General features: G+C 41.3%; 1 protein-coding gene across 14 annotated transcripts in view; it reads right to left on the bottom strand.

The window, feature by feature from the left end:
• Window positions 1–24,048, bottom strand: part of APBB2 (amyloid beta precursor protein binding family B member 2) — a 291,641-nt gene that overhangs the window by 128,150 nt on the left and 139,443 nt on the right. Inside the window, exon 1 of one of the 14 annotated variants that reach the window (XM_039541030.1) lies at window positions 4,650–4,800. The exons of the other annotated variants lie outside the window; for them this stretch is intronic. Within the exon in view, the coding sequence (XP_039396964.1) occupies window positions 4,650–4,713 (64 nt within the window). The 5' untranslated portion in view covers window positions 4,714–4,800. Of the gene's footprint in view, window positions 1–4,649; window positions 4,801–24,048 lie in introns of those variants that run through there. 14 annotated transcript variants of the gene reach the window in all.

Raw genomic sequence — 24,048 nt, 5'->3', positions numbered from 1 at the left:
ACCCCCTCTATCAAGCTTCACCCAGAAATAAATGTTTATATCTGCATTTTTATATGAATGGCTGAAAAAAGGGAGTTTATAATGGAAGAACTAATACTGCCTTAATTCAGTCATCGGTATAAATGAGAACTGCATTTGGTTGAAGCCTCAAAAGATTCTGTTGCATACAGAAAAGCTGTAGCATCACTGTTCTGAAATTACCTATACCAAATAAACTGTTACAAGAGGACAAACATTCAGAAAATATAGTTGTATTTACATGGGACCTTAGGCTGGAAGGGACCCTCGTACAAGGCAATTTGTATTTTCAGAGTGCCAAGTATAGTCAAGCCTGCATAAAATGTATTGCTGTTTTAGAACTCTCTCCTACAGCTGCCAGGCTCTACCACAGAGCTGATGTATAGCAGCAATAAACTCCATTCAATACTGTAGGCTATAATTTAGATGCTGAGTTTGGCAAGATGATTAGCAAATTTGGGAATTAAATTTTTATTTCAAGGTACGTTTATTTTAGTATCCAGTACTGGGTGAATTCTGTAATGCAGATGTCTTAAAACAAAATGGAAACAAACTAAGTGCAACTGGATGGTAATGCAAACAGCATATGCATTTGGTGACCACCTTTGTAAAAACCAGTATTTTTATTGCTTGCTTTTTATTGCTGTTTCAGAGAGAAGGGACAACAATCAAATTGCTGCCATAATATGAATAATCCTTTAGCCCTAACAAGGCAGAGATCAAAATTATAACAGGATCTCTCGTGCTAGGCAAACTGAAAAGAGCAGCAAGTGGAGCCAATTTACTTCTCCATTGTTTTGCAGTGTCATGAACATGCCTTTCGTTCCATGGCAATTGTCACCAGGCTATCATACAAGGTCACTGATCAAAGTGGGAGGCATACCAGTGGCATGCAAAGATCACAGTTTTTGTACCTCACCACACTGTAATTTACTAGTACCTGACCCATGACTTGCACCATTCTCAGGTAGAGCTCAGTATGCTTTGTGGAATTGCATAATTAAAAAACTAACTATGACAAATGATAGAAGCTTTTAATTGGTTCATGCTTTCCAGTGTAGGCAAGGCAGACTAGCTGTAAGTTTAATATCAGTTAAGGCATAAAATATGCCTTTTAGAAATGAATGCACAAGTAAAAGGAAAGGATTAGATATAATTGGGGGGCGGGGAACATACAGAATGCTTATTGGGGAAAAAAAAGAGAAGTGCAAAGATACAGCACAAAATGGGTTATGACAGATGAGAAAAGTCAAAAGACATCATATACAATGCTTGAAAGAACAATATTTTATTAGCACTGTTTATAATAGGAAAAAAGAGTGGTATAGGTCCAATTAAGAAAGATACAGATATTATAACAAAAGAGGCTGGAGAAGTATTAGCAGAGGTAATTAATGTACTTTGAGCCAAAATCTGATTTCATTTATCCTAGTGTTGTCCAGACTAGCCCCACTGACCTTAGGAGAGAAAGTCTGGATTACACCAGTATAAATGAGATCCAAATTTCCCCCTTTATGAGCATATTTATGTCAGGAGCAGATATTAAAATATAGGTGGCTAAAATGCTAGTTGTGCCAGGTTAGTTGATTCAGGGTATTTTCTCGATATAGGCCAGAAATGCATCTCGCCACATTGGCAACAAATTCAACAAAACACCTGGACAGGATGGGATTTAGCTCTACATTCTTTAAGGAACTAATATTACTACTAGCATTAGTATGTGTTATTCAGCACAAGAAGGATACCACAGGACTGATTGATTGACAGTGCTAGTTTCTATTCTAGGAAAAATTATTAGGGATGAGAAGACATGCAACAAAAGACAGAAAGGGTAATTTAAATGGATTGCGATGAACCTGACATTTCTTCAAAGAAATCTGTAACAAAGAATGGACAAAGCAAAAGCTATGACTTACCTCAGTTTCAGAAAAGTCTTTAGGGACCTAGGGCAAGGGTGTGTGTGTGTGTGTGTGTGTGTGTGTGTGTGTGTGTGTGTGTGTGTGTGTGTGTGTGTGTGTGTGTGTGTGTGTGTGTGTGTGTGTGTGTGTGTGTGTGTGTGTGTGTGTGTGTGTGTGTGTGTGTGTGTGTGTGTGTGTGTGTGTGTGTGTGTGTGTACTGAACCAGGGATTTAAAACCGGTCCATGACATAGGGTCAGAGGGTTCCACCTACTCCATGGACAGAAAATCCTTATGAAAAATAGAGCTCAACGGCTTGGCGCCATTAAATTGAGGTAATTATATAATGGTACAATCTGCAGTTAGAGATCTGGATAGGGTAAAGAAAGAGGATGAAATATTGCTCTCAGTGTCAGGAATAGCAAGGTAGAGATTTACACAAAAGGGAAATGTTTATTAAATGGTTAGAAAAGACCTAGAAAAGGAGCCTGGAAATTGGTGAACAATATACTGTGTTACAGTACAGGACCACTGCACAGAGCCAAAGAAGTGCTGGGTCATAAATAAGGAAGCAGATTTCAAAATTAAAAGGTATGCTAATATCAGGTCATGGTGTGGTTGCATCTGGATCACTGCGTACTTAAAAACAAGAAGGATCCCACTTCTCAGAAAATGGCAACAAGGTTCATTCATGATAAAATAGCTACATCTCATGAGAAAAGATAAAAAGATTATATTGTATAATCAGATTCAAATACCTAAAAGAGCCATGCAAGGATTTGTTTAAAAAATAGATCCTTTTTACTTCCAAGATAGGGACATCACACTCAATTGAAAAGTGCAGGTAAAAAAGCTTAGCGTCAGATCCTCAGCTGATGTAAACTGATACAGCTCCACTGCAGTGAGTGGAGCTACTCCAATTTACATCAGCTGAGAATCTGGCCTTTAGTCTTAGGAAGGACTTCTTTCACAGACTATTACTGAAATAAGGAATAGTTTGAAAATATAATGCAGTGAGACCAAATGGCTTGTAAGCAAAAATATATATAGATATAGATACTGATATAGAAAATAAGCTTCTGAATAGCAAAATGTACTTACTATACAAAGATATGGACCTGATAGACCTCAATTCTCTCCTTCCTTAAATATATGCTTCTATCAGCCTCAAACCAGAATAATTGCTCTTCTGCTGGATGGATACTTTGAATAAAGGGGATAGATTTGAAATTCAGGACTTGAGCCTGACTTTGATAAGTATCAAATATATGAAAATCAAGAACTTTCAACTGTGACAAACAGTTTGAGTTTGCCCTAAAGGCTGGTAGCACCTTTGGTCCGCAGTTGCCAACTTTCACGCGGTAAATAAGCACCCTGACTTACAAAATAAGACAAAAATCAAGCTAATCCTATTTCAAAACACGGCCAAAAAAAGCCAATACCTAAGAATCCCAACACTCTATGTGACTAGATCCTCCCCGGCGTGCAGCCTGGGACTGTGGTGGACCCACTGTGCCCCTCTTACTCTCTTCCCCCCTAGCTCCTGCTTGCCCACCTTTTGCCCCTGCATGCTGGGAGCCGATGGGAAAAAAAAATAGAAGCAACAAGCAACAATCTACAATCCAAAAACTAGCCAGCAAGCAACTGACAAGCCAATTAATCCAAAAACAAGCCCAATTTCTGCATTTTTTTCATGGGTTTGGCATGTCTGCTTTGGTCCCATTGTGATGTGTTTATAGTTTTCAGTATAAATAGTAAAGCATTCTGGCCTATAGTTATTCTCTAAGTCATCTCCTTCCATTCTCTTCCACCATCCATTTCTCTCCACAGTAAATCCAATATCAGAGCCTGAGGACAATTCAAAGATGTTATTGTTGGAGGCCCAGTGCTGTGATTTCGTAACACAGCTGTTCACATTCCAGCAGATGGTGGATAAATACTATAAATGAAGGAATTCAACTGGAAAAATGTTTTGTTAGCGAAATAAAACCAGATTCTGCAAATCTTCCCTTGTCAGAGATAGCAAACAGCGGGACTGCATTAGGACCTAAGGGCAGGATCTGTCCCGAAGAAGTTTTGACAGCCTAGGAAAACAACAATTTAAAAACTGGTCACAGCTGGAATTAAACAAATAATGAAGTCGCATACAATGAATTTCAGATATTATTTATTCCCCCTGCTGGACATAGAAGTGGAAATAGAAAAAAACAGAAGGGAGGAGGAGAAATGAGGAGTCATGAATAAAACAGTTTTGGAAAAAAACTAAGAATAACAATTGTGAAAAAAATTCTTTATAAAGTTTTTAATCTTGGATTAAAGAGACTTTCCTTCCCCCTGCCTGAACCTTTGATAAAATGCATTCACAAAAAAACCAAATCTGCTTCAAGAGCCCAATCTATATACTGAAGTCAATGGCAAATTCCCATTGACTTCAGTGGGGCCAGCACTTGGCCCTCAATGGACGCATATTTCCGCCCATTACACACACTGCAGTTCAAAGACGACTTCAGAGGGAAAAGTGATGTGGAATAATTGAGGTGAAGCAATAGACAAATTAAGAAACAATAATATAAAAAAAAACCAGCACCATTACAGACCTGGATTCAGATACTACGTTTTAAATTGCTACACTTGCTGTTCTGGTGATCAAACACACAAATTTAAAATCTGCATAATTTCAGATCATTTTCTCATCACTTTGCGTGTTCTACAGTATAATCAACAGTACCACCTACCCTCATAATTCACAATTACGATGGTCAGCACGTAGTCTCTCCCAAGCATCACAGCAAGAAGCATGAATGCTCTCAGAAATAAATACAGCAAAAATGCAAGTCACTAGGACAAGTAGTTACAAATCAGAAAAACTTGTCTAATTTTGGTAACATTACTCAACAAGGAGCGATGAACAGCCAGAAGCTGGTCATTTGCAGCAGTCCTTCCTCACAGCATGCAACTGGTTGTCATGACAACACGCTCATCTCCCTTGCAGAATCTCTGTGAACAAGTCACATGCGTGTTGAACGGCACACAAGAGAAAGATTTGTTCAAGCTCCAGGGCAGAGTGGTAAGAAGTGGAATTTGCAGGGATGAGCATTACAGAGCCTGACCCGTGCCTCTGAAGTCAATGGAAACTCTGCTATTGACTTTAACAGGTGCAGGTTCAAGCCTTTAAACGTGAAGCAAAGAAGAGAGACAAGGTGGGTGAGGTAATATCTTTTATTGAACCAACAAGCTTTTCTCACTCACCAACAGAAGTTGGTCGAACAAAAGATATTACTTCACCCACCTCGTCTCTCTAATATCCCAGGACTGAACCAGCACAGAACAGTTGCCCTAGTTTAAGGAGGGTAAGGATACCATTGCTCATTTCACACCTTTGCGAAGGTCTGTGACTTAAAAAGGATAGAGAAGGGACAGACTGTGTGGACTATGAATAATTTAAAATCATCTTGCTTCTTAAATTTGAACAGATTCCCAAGGGAAAGATTTGGGGGGGGGGGGGGAAGAAGGGGAGATCCAAAAGCAAAAGGCGATGACCTATATGGAGGTGGCAACTAAGCTGGGGAGCTGGGGGCATCACTACCATAAATGAGCTGTATGAAGTGGCTGGGTTCACATTTTTATAAATCTGTGTCCCCAGGATCTTGGAATGTGGGCAAGTGATCGGAAGCCAGAAGACCCCAGTACTGCAGGCCAGCTGACTGATGAATATGTAGATAGCAGGTATGGATGCAAGAAGCCCAAAGAGACCTGGCCCAAGCATGGGACTGCAGCAGGGGGGGAACATGTGGGTTCACCCCAGCAACAGGAAGCAAGTAATCCCAAACTAGGGGGAGCAGCAGCTCCAAGACAATTTCCGAAAGGAAGTCACAGAGATCTGAGGTATTTTAATTACACCTCTACCCCAATAGAATGCAACCTGATATAACACGAATTCGGATATAACGTGGTAAAGCAGCAGGGAGCCCCGGGCCCTTTAAAGCGCCACCTGAGCCTCGCTGCTTTACCATGTTATATTCGAATTCGTGTGGAGCCCCAGGCCCTTTAAATCCCCACCCGAGCCCCGCTGCCAGAGCTCTGGCGGTGATTTAAAGGGCCAGGGGCTCCCCACAGCAGCTGGACCACCAGGCCCTTTAAATCCCCGCCAAGGCTCCAGCAGCCAGGCTCGGGCGGGGATTTAAAGGGCCAGAGGCTCCAGCTGCTGTGGGGAGTCCTGGGCCCTTTATATCCCTGCCTGAGCCCCACTGCCAGAGCTCCGGCTGTGATTTAAAAGGACCGGGGCTCTCCGCAGCAGCTGGAGCACTGGGCCCGGCCACTGGGGCTCTGGCAGCTGGGCTCAGGCAGTGATTTAAAGGGCCAGAGGCTCCAGCCGCTGTGGGGAGCCCCCGGGCCCTTTAAATCACTGCCGGGGAAGCCGTACTGGACCAAACCCGATATAACGTGGTCTCACCTATAAGGTGGTGAGATTCTTTGGCTCCCGAGGCCCGCGTTATATTGGGGTAGAGGTGTATCAGGGAACTGGGCACAAGCGGGCAGACTGCCCAGGGATCAGGCACCAGGGGCTGACAGTGAGCCACTACAAGTTAACTGACTGACTGTCCAACTGTACAGAGATAACTATATTACTTGGCCTCCAGAGGGAGGAAATTGCACAGCCGGGGCATACAATGTACAGGCAGCAAAGTTCATTCCCTGGGCATTTGTGCATATATCTTGCTGTACTAATGGGAACTCCCAGATCTCCAATGCGGGCAGAAGGTTAGTGGAGAGACATTCAAGGGGTGGAGGGACACTGGCACTGCCTGCATCTTAGTAAAACCCTTCTGATGAAAACTCAGTAGGTGCTAGCAGGCAGAGAGACAGGGGTGAAAGCTTCAAGGGTAAAATAATTTGCCCTGCCTATACCAAATCCTCAAACCCTGCTAGGTTTATACAGGGAAGCTGCTGGTGGAAATGTTAGAGGCTATTCCATTTAATATTTTACTGGAAAATGGTGTGAATTTAGCCCCGGGTCCAAATATGCAGCAGAGGCCAGGAAACAGTTTGGACCACCCACAGTAGCCAGCTGCTCCTGAAGATATAAATGAAGCAGCTAGGAGGAGGAAAATGGATCTTTCCCCCTCTGTTTGTCACCATCTCACCAACAGTGAGAATTCAAGTGAGGGAGCGTGTGGAGGTGGGGCTTACTTCTTCACTCACTCCAGTATGTGAGAGACAAACTGGTCTGTTGAGCTCAATGTGGTGTAAAGACGTGGGATATCAATGCATATAGTCTAGCACAGTTCCTTATGGGCGGGTAAATGGGTGGATATCTGAAGTTTTTGTCCTATTTCCTGCCTACCTGCAGCCAACTCTTGATTGAATGTAACCCCTTGTATTAAGACAGTAGCCCCCTTACAAAAAAATTAGACAAATAGATAGAACATAATATTCATAAATTATAACAGAGCAACTCAAAATTTGTCACAAAACTCATGGCACTAAGAACCTAATATCATCTAATATTAACCAAATGTTTTCTTCATTTGTTCATTCCTTCATTTGTTTCATCATTTCTTCTTCTAGTTATTAGGATAACAAATTAATAGATTATTTTAACAAATGGTTATAATGCACAGCCATTGTCTAAATGTTTAATTTAAAAAAAAAAAAAAAAAAACTTTGCTGTTGACAGGTTTCAGAGTAGCAGCCATGTTAGTCTGTATCCGCAAAAAGAACAGGAGTTCTTGTGGCACCTTAGAGACTAACAAATTTATTTGAGCATAAGCCTTCGTGGGCTACATCTGAGGAAGTGGGCTGTAGCTCACTAAAGCTTATGCTCAAATAAATTTGTTAGTCTCTAAGGTGCCACAAGAACTCCTGTTCTTTTTGCTGTTGATATTCGTCACTACAGGCCTTTGAACAATTATTCTGATTATGTTTGTAAATTAAGTTTCTCTCCTTAATTAGGATTAATTTTAGATTTTTCTAATACATATAAATATTTGGTACATAATATATCGTTATGACATGTTAGAGAGACTGGGCATATTGATAAATTAATACCACGGCATTTCACCTCTTACACATTATGCAGATAAATTTCCCCATCCTATTACAAATAACTTTAGACATACAATCTTCCTGTTGTAATTTGATGTCAGAATATTTTATTCTTCTGCCAATCTATTGTGTCTAAACAGTCAAAAGGAAAGGAACAAGGAAAACACACAAATATTTGCTTTGCCTGAGCACCAGCATATAAAGAATTACCTGTGAAATTCACTCAGCAATCTTTAATTGAGTTTTAATGTAGTGTCACTGTACAAAAAAGTCTCAAGGTACAGCATTCTTAGTCATTCAAACCAATAGCTGTTCAAATACAGAATTAAAAAAGAATGACCTTTGTCATTCTCATCCGGGGGGTGGGGGGGAGGGACGACTATCTGAACACAGGCTATTATTCACTAGTATAGTTCAGCATGTGCCTCATTGAGGGATATGTTTAAATACCTTGTTGAAACAAGGCCTCAAATAATGCGTATAAAAGAGAGAAATTATTGTTGCTTTGAAAGAAAATTTTCTTCCTTCTAACACCAAAAGTGTTATCAGAGAGACTTCATTCTCCTGCTTGAATCTCAAAACCAGGTCAAAATCAATGGGTAAGTAAAAAGAAAGAGGCATCTCCCAGACCCTTTTGTTTTTGGCAATGTTCAGTTTTGTAAACCACAAATGCATTTTGTTGATTCGGATTTTATTGTAGCCTAGTCTAAATAGCTTCATCCTCATGGCACAAAAACCACTAATTATTTGCTATAGCAAGTGAGATAGTTACCCAGCCGATAAATACAATTGCTACAGCAGGTAAGCATCAAGCCAGCCAATAAATACAATTGCTATAGCAGGTAAGCATCAACATTAGCGGGTCTCTTTCAAATGGTTATTTAAGAAGCTGGTTCTTTATTGTGTCCACTAGATGGCATAAGATTTTCCTTTTAAAAAATCAGTTCAATACACAGTAGGGTCTAGCTCTAACTTTTTTTATGTTCATTGGGAACAAAGCTGTTGCATTTTTAAGGTACTCTCTCATCACACAGTATTCCAAAGCACAAATCGTTCCTGTTGACCAAAATTGGTGTTCCTCAACAATATAGTTCTTCTCTGCAGACCAGAAAAAATGGATTGCTGTGTAATTGTGAGCTCTGGTACCTACCCCACTGAATAGTGCCCTCTTGAAGGAACAAACAGCAGCAGTTTGCTTCTGCTCTCTTACAGCTTGGTATGACAAATTACTAGGCAAGCCTCTGCCCTCTTTTTTCCCCTCTGAGAACAGGATTCTACAAGGCATTATAATATATTTTAGAGAGACGCTTATTTGGATAGGTGACAAATAAAAATACAGGACCTAATTCTCCTCTCACATCAATGCGAATCAGGAGTAACTCCACTGAAATCAATGGTATTTCACTGGTATAAAACTGCTGTAAGTGAAACTAGGAGACCGATAAGAGTTTCATTTGAAAGCATTTCACAATTCAGATACAACATAAGCGTTATCTAGAACAAGCAAGCAAAATAGTAAGCATCAGTCTGCAAAGACAGAAACCAAAAGTAATGAACACAGAATGTCCCCCTGACCCCAAGCTACAGAATGCCTACAAAGCTAAAGAGAAGCCTGTGCATTGTGGTGCTCTCTGTTATGCACCCTGGAATATACCTGTGTAGGGAATTTAAGCTTTTGACTGTAGTTAGTGTACAATATCTGAGTGACCTTTATAAAGCCATTTCACTTCAGTTTCCCAAGTGCCAGATGTGGTATAGTGAAGCTTAATTATCAAGTGTTGAGATATTTTCACATAATGAAGCGCTACAGAGTTCAGGATCTCCTGCACCGTAGCCTTTTTCAGTACAAGGTCTGCTTTGCCTAGGAATGACTGTAAATACATGTAGTTTGAGTTACCTTCAGCCCATTGTCATATTACTTATTTTTAACATGAGATATTAAAGATAGAACATATGTCCTAATTTCACCATAATAAATATATGTCATAAAACCCTTATATTGAAGAGCAACAACAGGCTTTGGACCCACAGTTTCTTCAGTAAAAACCAACCTCTCTTAGAGAATACAGAAAGATAGTTAACGTTTAGTATTTACTGAAGTCAGTGAAGTCATATTTAATTCCCACTTAATTAGGGGGAAGAGGGGAAAAATATAATAGGAACATAGTAAGTTCTTGAAAATCCATTTTGATTATTAACAAACTCGAGAAATTGACAATTTTGGGGCGGAAGTTAGGATGAAAATTTGAAATTGGAAAAAATCTACATTAAAAGTGAGATATTGGACAAATGGTATTAGGAGAGAATTTTGCTAGCATAAAAACTCTATATCCCTCTGACCTCAGAAGAGCACCGTATGGAGAAGCAAATGCTAGATTGTGCTTCTCAGGAGGAGCAATTGCATAAAATGCAGCAATTCATTCTAAGGTTTCAAGGGGATTCTTGTTAGCATTTTCTGTACATACTGAATTCAGCTAATTAAAGGGCAGTGAAGCTGGACAGTTGAGAGTGGTGCAAAGACATAATTTGAATGATGGATGAACTAAAACTGCTTTATTCTGACAGGTCCATTTACAGTAATGTGCAAATGCATTAGAACAAGCTTCTTTTTCACATTTTTTTATGATTCATTCAAAATACAACATAAAATTGAATTATAACAAGTCTCAAATTAAATCGGTTTTACTTTTTTTAAAATCAGCATTTTGTATGGCAAAACTTGGCAGCAATAACTGCTTTGTATCTCTCAGGCACTGTTGCTGTGTGTTTCTCTAGGTTTATGCATATCTATTCCTTCTAATCTGCTGCAGCAACTGTCATCTCCATTGTTCAAGTTCAGTTCCTTTCTGAGTTAAGAGAATCCCGTGTATAACCAGGTTGAGGTCTAACAGAAGGCCACACAAGGCTAATAAGTTCCTCTCTCTACTATTCTTAGTTTAAAGCAGGCCTGTACAACATGCGGCCCACGCGGGCTCACTGTGCGGCCCGCGGGGGCGGGTGAGTAGGTGGGTTCACTGTGCGGCCTGCGGGGGAGTGAGTAGGCAAACAGCGGGTGAGGGAGGGGGGCTGAGGAGACGAGCGGATGGGCAGTGGCAGGGGGTGAGTAGATGGGGGTAGGTGAGCCGGGAGGGGTAGGCTGAGGTGGCGAGCAGGAAGGCAGTGGCTGGGGGTGAGGAGGTGATCGGGGGGCAGGCGAGCCGGCGGCGGAGGCGGCGAGCGGGCAGGCAGTGGCAGGGGGTGAGTAGGCGAGCCGGGGTGGGGCTGAGGAGGCGAGTGGGCGGGCAGTGGCGGGGGGGGGGGGGCAGGTGAGCAAGCGGCGGGGAAGGGGAGCTGAAGGAGGCAAGTGGTGAGTCAGTGGCTGACCTGTTCTACTGATCTGGTCTGATTCCCATCCCCTCTCCAAGGGTTGCAGCTGTCTGGAGGTGCTGCCTTCCACGCTTGCTCATTCACACTTCATTCATTCAACAGGGCAATTGATTACAAAGTGTGGGGAAGATCTTATTCTACTTCTAGCAAAAAGACAGTTTTCTTTTACCTTAATTATACTACTTTAGGGGCCCGCTATAACATATTACCAAGGTTCAATACCGCTGTTTCGGTGGGGCGGCGCTAGGGAAGAAGGGTTTGTTTTCATGGGGCAGGTGGCGCTGGGGGGGAGTTGTTTCGGGGGGGGGAGCTGGGTGGCGCTGGGGGGGGGTTGTTTTGGCAGTGCTGGGGGGGTTGTTTCCGTGAGCCGGGCGCTGCTGGGGGGGGTTGTGTTCGGGGGGGCTGGGTGGCGCTGGGGGGGGGGCTGTTTCAGCGGCTCTGGGGGGGCTTCGAGTGTGGCCAGTGGGGTTTTGGCCCTCAGCTGTTTTCTTTGAAGTAATATGGCCCTCGCCGCTTTACGAGTTGTGCAGGCCTGGTTTAAAGTCTGTAAACTATAGCTCTTTCAAAATAATGATAACTTACACGCTCTCTTTAATGATTTTGGTGCAATTAACACAAGTTTTTGAGACGTGAAGTGAGTTTTAGCATTACTCCCATACAAAGTATTTTATCTACCTAAATATTTATATGGCTCCCATACGACTGAGCACTTCACACACATTAAGAAATTTATCTTTGTAACAGTCCTGGAAGGTGAAGGAGTACAATTCTCATTTAACACATCAGGAACAATGACTTGCCGAAGGTCACAAAGGAAATCTGGGTCTGTACTGGGAACTGTTTCCAGATTTCCTCAGGCCCAATGCAGTGGACAAGACCAACCACCGTTTGCAGAGTACACTATATACAGCCATCTTCTGTTTCACCACAAAGGGTCTTCATGGCTACCCTTTCTTAACCAGAAAGAACACACTACCTCATCCATTCCTATTTCAAAACTGGTTTAATTTGATCAGAAACAACAATAATTTAAAAAAGGAGAATGTCTCATTTTTAAGTGTAGATTGGTTGCCCTGCTTCATCACTTTTTTTAGTGTCATACTCAACATGTGCATTAGACTGATAGCATACTGGAGAGCCCTGGGATTCCTGGTGGCAGCCACAGCACCTCACATCATGTTAGTACTAAGTGAAAAGAGCAAGTTACGCTGATGACAAATCACTACACTCAGTATTGAGACATGAATGCATGAAACAAACAGTAAAGCCAATACTTCATAGAGTACATTTCCAATAATCTACATACAAAGAAGGATATACTACGGAGACAGGTAATTAAGGCCATCTGAGGGACTTCTTAAATGCAACCTCAACTTTTTGTTCCCTGGATTTCTGAGGTTTGTTTGTTATTACCTTTACTCATTTTGTCTTCCTATTTGACAGGGAACTTAACTTCAGCTGTTTGAAGTTTTCTGTATGGCAACATGTTCTATATTACACATGAATTTTCCTGTCGCTGTATGTTTGTTGTTGAAAGACATCGTGAAAGAGATGTGTTTTACAGAAGGGAATTTGAGTGGCAGAATGAGTGTTTGAAAATATGGGAAGATTTTGACTGTGGGAGAAGGAGATGAGATCGGATCTTCTGTAGAACTTGAGGGATGTTGGTAACTTGGAAGTTTATTTTTGAGTATCTCATTGCACTCAGTTTAAACCTCCCATTAGAAACTTTTCTCATAGCATATACCTGGCTCTTGGTATTAAAGGTATGGCTACACTTACAAATCTGCAGCGCTGGCAGTTGCAGCGCTGGTCATCCAGCTGTGCAGGGCCAGCGCTGGTGTGTGGCCACACTCACAGCTACCAGCGCTGCAGTGTGGCCACATTTGCAGCATTTGCAGCGCTGTTGGGAGTGATGAATTATGGGCAGCTATCCCAGCATTCAAGTGGCAGCAACGTGCTTTTCAAAAGAGGGGGGTGTGGGGCAGTGTGACAGGAACCGGGGGGAGGAAGAGAGAGTGGATTTTTGGAACTGACATTGTGCAAAATCAGAAAAAATTTCCCACCCCCTTACTGTTAACTGCAAACAGCCTGCATCCAACATACTCTCTTTCCCCCTCTGCCCCCTCCCCCCATTTCTCTCAAGCAAAGCAAACACTCAACCCCTGTGAATGACTCCTTTTCTTGCTGCTGGTCAAGCAAAATGCAAACACTCAACCCCTGTGAATCACGCAGGGAGGAGGATCTCATTTGATTGTTCACAGATTGATCACAGCAAACAGGAGCTGATAAGCAGCTCCGGTAGAGCAGCTCCGGTAGCAACCAACGGAGCTCCAGAGATTCACACCAAAACAAAGAGAGGCTGCATAACAAAACAAAGGGAGTAATTTAGTTAAAAGCATTCTGGGATACACCCTTATACCCTGGAGGCCAATAACAGTGCTGGTGTGTGGCCACACTTGATGACCAGCGCTGCAGCACCAGCGCTGCAATCCTTATTCCCCATGCTGAGTGAGGTGTACGGCCAGCGCTGCAGCCAGGGAGTTGCAGCGCTGGAAGTGCCCTGCAGGTGTGGCCACTTACTAATTGCAGCGCTGGAAAGTCTCCACCAGCGCTGCAACTCGCAAGTGTAGCCATACCCTAAGTGAAATCGGAGTAATTCATCATCTTCTATACATCCATCCAGCATTAAAAAGACTATTGTGTTAAATCTGCTTAGTTCTTTTGCTCTCATCATCTTAGTACTATAATTTTACAAATATGAGGCTCTGTCTCCATACTTCATAGGAGCTAGTTTATATGCCTATCTGACCCTGTTACATTTGATAAAATAAAGCAATTTATAGTAAATTATATTGACAAATCCTTATTAAACACTGTAACATGGTCGTCCGCCCCGAGTGCCTCCTCATGGCTGGGGTTGCGCTTCAGGCTCTGCCTCAGTTTCCCTTCTTGGATTCCTCAATAATTCACAAAATGCTTGTGTCCAATAACAGAACCCCTTCTTGGGGTCTGGTTTATTCATATAAAATAAACTCAATATAAATCCTCTTCTTCTCCAGTTTCATATAGCACCTCCACCCCGAGTTCTGTCCACCTTGAAATTTCCAAGCAAAGTACAGCTTTTCCACCCTTCCCCAGCTCTACTCAGTCTCCTCCCTCTCCTGGAATCAGGTAAAGTTCGAACTGTCTCTTTATTCCCAAGACTATGAGGTAGTGTTGCCCCCCACAGTTGCTTCCTCAAGCCAGCTACAGCTTTCCCGGCTTTGCCCTATCTGGAACTTCCAACCCTACATCTTGTTACCAGCTACCACTTAAGCCCTCACTCTTTCTTAGGCCTTTCCCTTATTAGAGGCCTGACTGGGTCTGCCAAGTCACTGGTCACATGACCTTCATTTTCTCTATCTGGAAAGGTGATTTAAGTTTCTCACAGGTGGATGGAGGGCCACCTCCCCTGAAGGGGCCAGCCACCCTGTGACAATTACCTAAGAAGAACCATTTAAAATCAGAAAAATACTATATTTGTGTGTCCACTTGGATTAGTCTAATCACGTTAGTAGTTCACAGTAGACAGTGGTTCAATTCACAGAACTATAATAGAAGGGTGGCAATCTTATGTCAAGCAGCGTAGCATTTGGGAAGAACAGTACAGAAGGATAGAAGTATATCAGCGTGAGCGAGCTATGCAAAATTCACAAAGATCCCAAAAATCACAATGTGGGAATTTCACTGGTTTGTGCAATTCAGCCCTCTCAACATTTTCCTTTATGCAAAATATTTCTGCAAAGTAACTATTCTCATTTTGAAAACTTGAGACAAACTCCTTTTAAAGGTACGTGAGCCCAGAACACAAAAACTCCAAAAGTTTCCTTAATCGTGAAACACAAACTAGAATACATCACTAACATAAATCTGCTCCTTAAAAATATAAATATGCCAAATTTACAATAAAAACAAGAAGATCATCTCAGTACAGGATGTACCACCATCAACTACTGAGTTCCGTTCATATTATGGAAAAAGACTGTCTGGTCACCATGAACAAGTTATCATAGATTGCAGAATACTGAGAGATGCATCACATGTAAAAGGGAAGAGTCTGCTTAGCCCAGCTTTAAAAAAATATAATATATGACATGTAAAATTTTGCTGATACACCCAGAGGTGGTCATGAAAGTTACAAAATGATAAGCTTGATGTTATTTCTCTGCTTGTCTCTTTTCCAAAATTTCAGCAAATATTTTAAGCATCAATGGGCAGAACCCTATTGATTTTGGTGAAAACTGTAAAACTGGAAGAGAAAAATGGAGACACAGGGCCCCTATCATCTAGTAGGTAGACCCAGCAGCTTCAATCAGGTCTGTAATTGCCTACTGCACAAAGAACCTGTTGAAGGCAGCCATTAATAATTTCCAGCATAACTCCTCCCATCTCTGCTCTGCCCATCACCTCAATAGAGTTTAAATGCTACCGTGGGACTTATTTCTTTTCTGACTGGGAGATAATGTAACAAATTACAGAAGCTTACCTATACATATGTCCCTGAAATAGAGGGGGATGGAGGGTGGCACACAGAGAGCTTGGGGGCAGGGGGAGGGGGGAATGGAGGGATGCAAGAAGATCACAGTGCTTGAAATAAGCTCAGCCAAAGAAACAAACGTGAGACTTTCCAGTTTTCCTACTAGAGATGGGTGAAAAACAGCAACACTGACAAGATGCCTCTTTCTTGACACAGCTCACAAATCTCTCATGTTTTCACATGTTCATTTTAAAAGATTTTTTAAAAACATAAATGTGACAGATATGGCACTCTCCAGCAATATCCTTGGAAGACCTTATTGTATTAAGTGTATGTATTAAGGTGGGCCAGGATTGTATGCAACTTCCCTAGTGAGGCGATGTGACAGATGCAAGACCCGGAATCATAAAGGATTTCAAAAGACTATATTGAATTGTGCCAGATAAGTGTGGACTTTTTGGGACAATAAGTGTTAAGTGGATTTCCTAGGGAATTCCTGAGGACTGGCTAATGGAAATTCCACATCTCCAGTTATGTGAAAACCCAGCCGTTTGAAACTAGACCTGAGGAGAGGGCCATTGTCTGCTGATTACCTATTGCAGAAGGCTAGGATCAAAAAACTGAGTTACATAAAGATATGGTCAATCTGCCATGCCTTTGTTCTGGATCTAACATAGATGAACTTGTAACAAAGGAGAAAACCCAGTTGTGGGTTTTGAAGCACGAGAACCTACCAGACCCCTAGGTTGGAGTTGGGGGTAACCTGTGGAAAACTTTTTAGCACGTGTGTAGGTTCTTTTATTGTTCTATGTTTTCTCTGTAATGATTTTACCTTAAGAAAAAAATGTGCTTGCTCAGAAGAGGCTGTCTGATAATTTATAACACAGCCTTCCGAGCCAAAGTGAAGAACAGGCGCTGGCCTTTCTAGGCAGTATGTCTTTCTGGGGGATATCACAGTATAAAACAGGGAGTTGTGCAGCTTTATAATACCTGGTCAAGCAGAAGGGGGCAAGGATCCCTACCCAGAGACAGGTGACAGCTGGAAACCTGAGACCTGACTGGAAACTCCTGGAGTGGACCACCAAAGGGAGAATAAAGGTACAGTTACCTGAAACTATGACTATAGATATAAAACAATTTTATTTAATGTGGAATGACTTTTATTATTATTTAAAACGTTGAGATAAAATTTAAAACAAACACAATTTTAAAAATTGTGGTTGGTGTTTTTTAATCTAATTTTGTTGCCTTTCCTAAATCACCTGTCTCATATTCACTGTTGTAATCCTGTTCACTCTTCACAATTTCTATACTCCGCTCCCCTGACCCCTCCGCCCCACATTTTGCAGAAAGCAGGGTAGATAAAAATAGATGATTAATTTTTTATTTAAGTACAGGTTTATTTTAAAAAAATAAATCTATCTAAAATTAAATCATAATCTATTGAAATAATTTAAATTAAATAGAACAAATTCAAACAGCACGTTTGCTGCCAAGTTTTAAAGACAGTCAAACCACTGGTGGAAGTCACTGGCTAAGCACCTGGAACCAGAGGCAATACTGTGTTTGGCTTGCAGAAGTGATACCATTTTAGGCTTGTTTCATGGGTTTCTTGGTGGGATTTGAGATAGATATGATATTTTTTTGTTATTTGCTAAGCACCAATGAATAGCATTCATAATGGATGATATTCCTAAATGTACTGCTATAGCTGTGTTCAATAGTTAAGGAGTCTGTTTAAAATAAATACATAGAAAGTTAATTAAAAAAATTAAGGCCATGGTTTCAGAGCTTTTGTCCCTAAGAGCTTTTCTGTTTACTTGCTCTGCATCTTTCCCCACATTTGCTATTCCCCTGGGCATGGCACTCTAATGTATAAAACAAAATATAATTGACCTACTGTGCAAATGCCAGATGTGAACTTTTCTCCAAGTGAAATTTCTGTTATGTATTAAGCACAAATAAAAAGAAAGATTAAAAAGTATATCTGTAGTCAGCAACTACCGGTTACTGTGGGTGTGTGGGGTATAAATAAATAAATAGAGGTATGCACTCCCTCTCTCTCTAAAGAGGACAAAAATATGCTTGTCAAATAAATCAAAGTTAGAAATAGCTGATCCCAAGTTAGGTCCAACATATGTATGAAGTTCCCAATCATCTCAATATTCTTCTTTGGGGAGAGAGGGTTGAGATGCAATTGCACTACCATACATTCCATATTAGAGTTTATGATATTATTTCACATTATTGTTGAAACTTCTCCAAAGGGAATTAAACTGAAGCTATCAGAGGCATTTAAGGTCTGGACCTGCAAGGTGCTGGTCACCTCCAAGAGGTGCTAAGCACCCTGGACTCTGCTCAGTGCCTCTCAGGATCAGACCCTTACAATACAAGATAATGGTGGATTTGGACAAGTGTCACTAACAGGAATGAGCAAGCAATGACTTCTCCATGTCACTCAGAAAAAGGGTTTTTTCCCTCTTCCCCTTAACAACTAATCCAAGAAGCAGAAAAATACCCATAAAAAAGCTGCACTCGGGAAATTTAAACTCCTACACTGTTGAGTATAGCTATAAAAGTAGGTAAATGAAAAATAATTGCATATGAAAATCCAGGAAGACAGAAAAATTAGGTTTTCCGTTAACAAATATACATCCATTTTGATAGTTTGTGCAATGATCTCAACACCTTGTTCCCCCACATTCCCCTAATTTCATTTTTGAAAAGCAGTATTATTCTGCTACTATATATACATTCTAGCAGCAAACACTGTGCTCAGTTCTGTTAAAAGAACAACAATATTGCATCATAATCTTAATCCGAATTTTTTTTTCCTGCCCTCCTCCCTCCTCTGTTTTATAGGTCTCATTCTCAGAAAAATGTTGGTTTTGTATCAGCTGAATTAACCAAGACAAATTTCAGCCAAGCAGTTTTCTATGGAAAGCTGACATTTTAGGAGACTGCAAAAACTGCTATAGTTAGAAGAATCGGGCTCCAGTAGTAAAAGATAATGTAGTTATACTGGATTGGCCAGCACTGAAAATTAGTTATTTTTATTGATTCTGTTATTTTGTAAAGTCTGTCTTAGTTAGATTACATTTTATGACCATTATGCTGTCTTACCTGCAAAAGACAAAAACATTCAATGAATCACTTTTAAAATAAGATTTTTGGCAAGATAAAATGCAACTGCAGTACTTCTGTTATTTTTAATTCTACAACTAAAAAAGAAATTATTGTTTATAATCAATTTTTGGACTGACTTGCTTTCAGACAAAATTATGTACTCTGACTTAGTTTCTAGCAACGTTGACTGATTTGATGGGTGAAACAAATGTCAACTTCCAAAAATGAACTGAGAAAAATTTCCAAATATTAGTCACAGTCTTTGACAGAAACTAATCAAGCACTGCCAATAAAATGTCTAACACTTTTAAGCCCGTTCCTATTTCATTACCTTAAAAGTTGCTTTACCTTGAACTTTAGGATCTGACTGGGGTGGACTCTGTCATATTATCTTGTCATGGACGTTTTTCTCCTTGAACGATTTAAAATAAGTAGTCCCAGGGGAGAAATTAGTGACATGTGAAGGAGAAAATAGGAGTCCTGTAATCGATTTCAGACTTACATAAAAACTTTCAAGCTCCATGGATCATAAGTTTAAAACTTCATCACTTTACTATATAACAATGGGGAGCTTACAGCAGGACCGTCTTTACAATATTTACTCCCCATCCACACTTCACACATTGTTAAACAGCTATCAGCTGACTCTCAACTGACGGAGATTAGTTTAACAAAAACAAAGAAACAATTGCATTCAACATACAAAGAGCTACAGTGACAGAAAAAGAAAATCAGGTGTCAGGAAAACCTAAAATAAAAATAGAGCTTATTTTACAAGCTAGTTAAATGATATATACAAGTATTACTTACAATTACTAGCTGCTCCTGTCCAGTTCAGCCTGAGCTGATCTGCTACCAGCATCCTTTAAGTTTGCTATATACATTTCCCAACAGCTTCATGCTCTCCTTCTGTGTAGTGTCTCCAAATCAGTCTCCCAATCAAACAGAGCAAATAGACTGCTATGTACTACAGACATTTACTTAATTAGTCTAACAAGTAATGGAGTTTTGGGTGGGAGAAAAGAAAAACCACCCCCATCCAACTGCCTGTACATTTCATAGCTGAAACACCACATGTTGGCCATATAAATGATTGCCTTTTCCAATAAGCTAGAAACAAGACCGCTCTAAAGGAATTACAGCAGTGTTTGCATACAACATATTCTCTACTGAATTGATTCCAGCTTGAAAGACATTGATGTATTTTCCTGACTGATTCTGTTCAGGAGACAAGCTTTTGAAACAGTGCATCCAGCCCACAAGCCTATAGATATCCATCACATCAAGATTTAATCAGCTCAACTGTGAACCAAATCAGCAACCCCTTTCCTTTACCTCTAATCCAACCCAAAAAATACATTTTATGTTAGTCCTAGCTGTTTATGTAAACATGAAAAAAATGAAGGGCTCAGCAAAATGTATTGCAAAGATCCACTCTTGGAAGACAAAATTCTTCTTGAGGCTTCTAACCTTCAACTCCCTGAAGGTGCATTGCAGCAATGGTAGAAATTGATTTAGTGAAAAGCTTCTATTAGTGAGAGTGCTGTTCTCATCAGAAAGTCCCTCCCCTTGCTGTAATCAATAATTTAAGCAAAGCCAAGAATCATGTCAGCCAAAATGACCATGGAAACTGATTTCCCCCCTGTAGAGTAGAAGTAAAATTAAATTAAAGTCTGAACAGGAAATTACCAAAATTAACTCTGGGAACCATAGTTGCACGCCACGGCTGAGATCTTTTTGTTCCCCAAAAGCTTCACAAGTTGAAGAAAGAATCAAAACTTTATTACTAAAAAGGGAAAGAATCTCTAGGTTTAATGTATTCCTCCCTGTGACAGTGTCTGTTATGCTCAAATAAGAAATCCATTCTACAGAGCTATAACTCTCATTTGAACTTCTGTCTATTATGGCAGTCCTGTTATATCAATATCTGTCAGTTTTTTGCAACTATCTCCAGGAGTTAATAACACAGCTGAAAAAAAGGCTTTGTTTTGAGATCTAGCCTTGCCATATCTCAATCCAAAAGCAATTAAAAATAATAGGGAAAATGGGTGTGGTTAATATTATTTTATGCCAGTATTTAGGAAAAATAGTTTAATGATGATACATTTTTTGTTTGTATAGGTCAAAGCTTTTACTTGAAAATCATATTTGAAAATAAATTAGTCCACAATATCAAATGATGGTATATAAAATTTGATATTGTATATTTTGTAACAAGAAAATAGATTTAAGTTTCAAGCTCCCATGACACCATTATAAACAGTGAGTAAAAACTGATAGTACACATTTTAAAACTTACGAAACATCTCTCCTGAGTGTCATTTAAGTGTCATAGACAAACCTACTGTGCAAATGAAAGAAAATGCACTGTTAGGCACCAGAAGTCCAGAGCTTAGGCACTATGGGAAGCCCATTTAATGTCATTATATTATGCCCTGCTGTGCCTTGGTAGTGGAGATTTATGGCCCGATTTTCATAGATGCTAAGCACCCGGGTGCACAACACCTCTGTAAAATCAAGCAATTAATTCTTAACTGTGCAGAATTTACTTGCTTTTATGGAATTGCCTAAAATACTTAATCCTTTCAAGACAGGGACCAAGTAGCCAATCTAAAAAGAAGAGGGAGTTCAAACTAAGTTCATTTTTGATGCACCACCCCGCTACTTGCAAAACACTCCCCGGTACCATTGTTGCAGGTCAATGGGGACAGCCTTGTATGAGCCTGGACCTGCCTCGTCCCCCATTAGCAGAGGAGAGGTGGCTTCAAATCTTTTCTCTAGCCTAGTTCTTATACTGGCATCCATTACTCCCTGTGTGTCCAACAGCACCCCTAGTGACAGTATAGCTGTGACTGATCCTGAATTAAGGAACTATGGCCCTGATTCAGTCAAATCGCTTGAGCACGTACTTTTAATTTGCACTGACTTCAAACGGGGGCTTAAGTGCTTTGCTGAATAAGGACAGGATTACTCCTGTACATAAAATCACTGAAGTCAGGCCTATATCCCTACGAACAGCTGTGTGAATAACTGATTTTCCAGTTTGGTGGCCAAACTGAAATAATAATTAAAAAAAAAGTTTTAGTTTTTGAGGGTTTTTTTTTTAAATAAAATGGAAGTAAAACTCAAACCAAAAATTTGTTTAGAATGGAAAAATCAAAATGTTTTATTTTGACTTTTTCAGAAACATTTTTTCTTTTTCTTGGCTGAAAGAACTTGGCAAATTTGACACAGATTAGTGAAATATTTCGGTTGACCCAAATCTCTGGGGGATGGGGGAGTAGAAACTAAAGTTGAATGTGAAATTTTTCACCCAGCTCTATTCCTGATTAATGCAAGAGACTCAAACCAAAGCAGAGATATTTCAAGGCATTGCACTGTCTGAACGGACTGCACTCTCCATAACATCATACCCAATAACTACATTTAAAGAACATTAGTTAGGTTACAAAGATAAACATTTAAACGTTAGGGAATGCCAGAATTAAGATTGCCTGTGTAACTGTAATTCAGCCTCCTTGCACATCATCGGTGTGATACACTGTTTAATTACATCGGGGTGGGGAACCTTTTTTCTACCAGGGGCCACTGACCCACAGGAAAGGTCAGTCGCGGACCACATAGACCCGCGGGGGAGGTGGGGGGTGTGGAAAGGCTCAAGGCTTCCCTTAGGTTCTGGGGTGGGGTCAGAAATGAGGGGCTCAGGATGCGGGAGGGGGCTCCCGGCTGAGGTGTGGGAAGAGGTGAGGGCTCCGGCTGGGGGTGTGGGCTCTGGTGTTGGGCTGGGGATGAGAGGTTTAGGGTGCAGGAGGGGGCTCTGGACTGGGGCTAAGGGATTTGGAGTGCAGGAGGGGGTGCAGGGTCTGGGAGGGAGGGAGGTTGCAGGTGGGGGTTCCAACCTGGGGCAGAAGGGTTGGGGTGCAGACTCCATCCAGGCAGTGCTTACCTCAGACAGCTCCTGGTCGGTGGCGCAGTGGGGCTAAGGCAGGCTCCCTGCCGGCCGGGACTCTGCTCTGCTCCCAGAAGTGGCCACCATGTCCAGCGCCTAGGCAGAGGGGCCAGGGGGCTCTGCGCAGTGTGTGCTGCCCATGCCCACCCACAGCTGCCACCCCCTCAACTCCCATTGGCCACAGTTCCCAGCCAATGGGAGTTGTGGAGCCAACACTGGGGGCAGAGACAGCACATGGAGCTTCCCTGATCACTTCTGCTCCTAGGGGACATGCCAGGAGCTGCGTGGAGCTGACCAGACTTCTGGCAATCCAAGGCTTGCGGCTCCAGCCCTCTCCCCTCCCCCAAGGGGAAGGGAGTGCCAAGGGGAGGGGCTTCTAGCCAGCGGCATAGAGACTTGCCACGGGCCAGATGAAACAAAGCAGTGGGCCAGATGTTCCCCATCCCGAACTACATGACCACATTCTATTTTTTCCACAGGAGCCCTGACTCATTCAGTGCACGGGCTGAACCTGCTCTGGCGCTGAACCAGGGTTGTGTGGTGCAGGAGACTGTTGTCTGTAGGATCCATGCTTCATTTGTTGCAGAAGTTGGAAGGTGTGCAATGAATGAGACGGGACTGCTGGAAGAGGAAGGATGGTCTCATGGTTAAGACAGCCAAATGCCCTGAAGAACTAGATTCTCTCTCTGCCACAGAGTTCCTATGTGATGTTAGGCAAGTGAAACCGAACTAGTCAGAGGTGGTCAAAAATTGTATATTCCTCTTTGAGACTCTGGGGTCTGGATTTGCTGAAGTGCTGAGCACTCATAACTGAAGTAGTGGGAGTTGTGCTTTGAGCATATAATGTACTATATAATACTAAGTACCCTGAAAAATCAGGTCCTGGGCATCTCAAATTGGACACCCAAAATTAGTGGATACTTTTACCTTAATTTCTTTGCCGTAGTTCCCCATCTGTAAAATGGGAATTACACCACCCCCTAAGATAACAGGTAGTGTGAAAATAAATTCATTAATATCTGGGAGGACTCAGATATCTACTACAATGATGAGCATCATAGAAAAGTCCATAAAATTAATAATTCTGTCTCCAGAGCAGATTTTGAATACAGTAGTAGATTCTAAATAA

The sequence above is a fragment of the Mauremys reevesii genome, linkage group 5 (genome assembly GCF_016161935.1).
Source record: "Mauremys reevesii isolate NIE-2019 linkage group 5, ASM1616193v1, whole genome shotgun sequence".
Lineage (NCBI taxonomy): Eukaryota > Metazoa > Chordata > Testudines > Geoemydidae > Mauremys > Mauremys reevesii.
The sequence above is the reverse complement of the archived record's forward strand: the minus strand, read 5'-3'. Positions and strand labels throughout refer to the sequence as shown.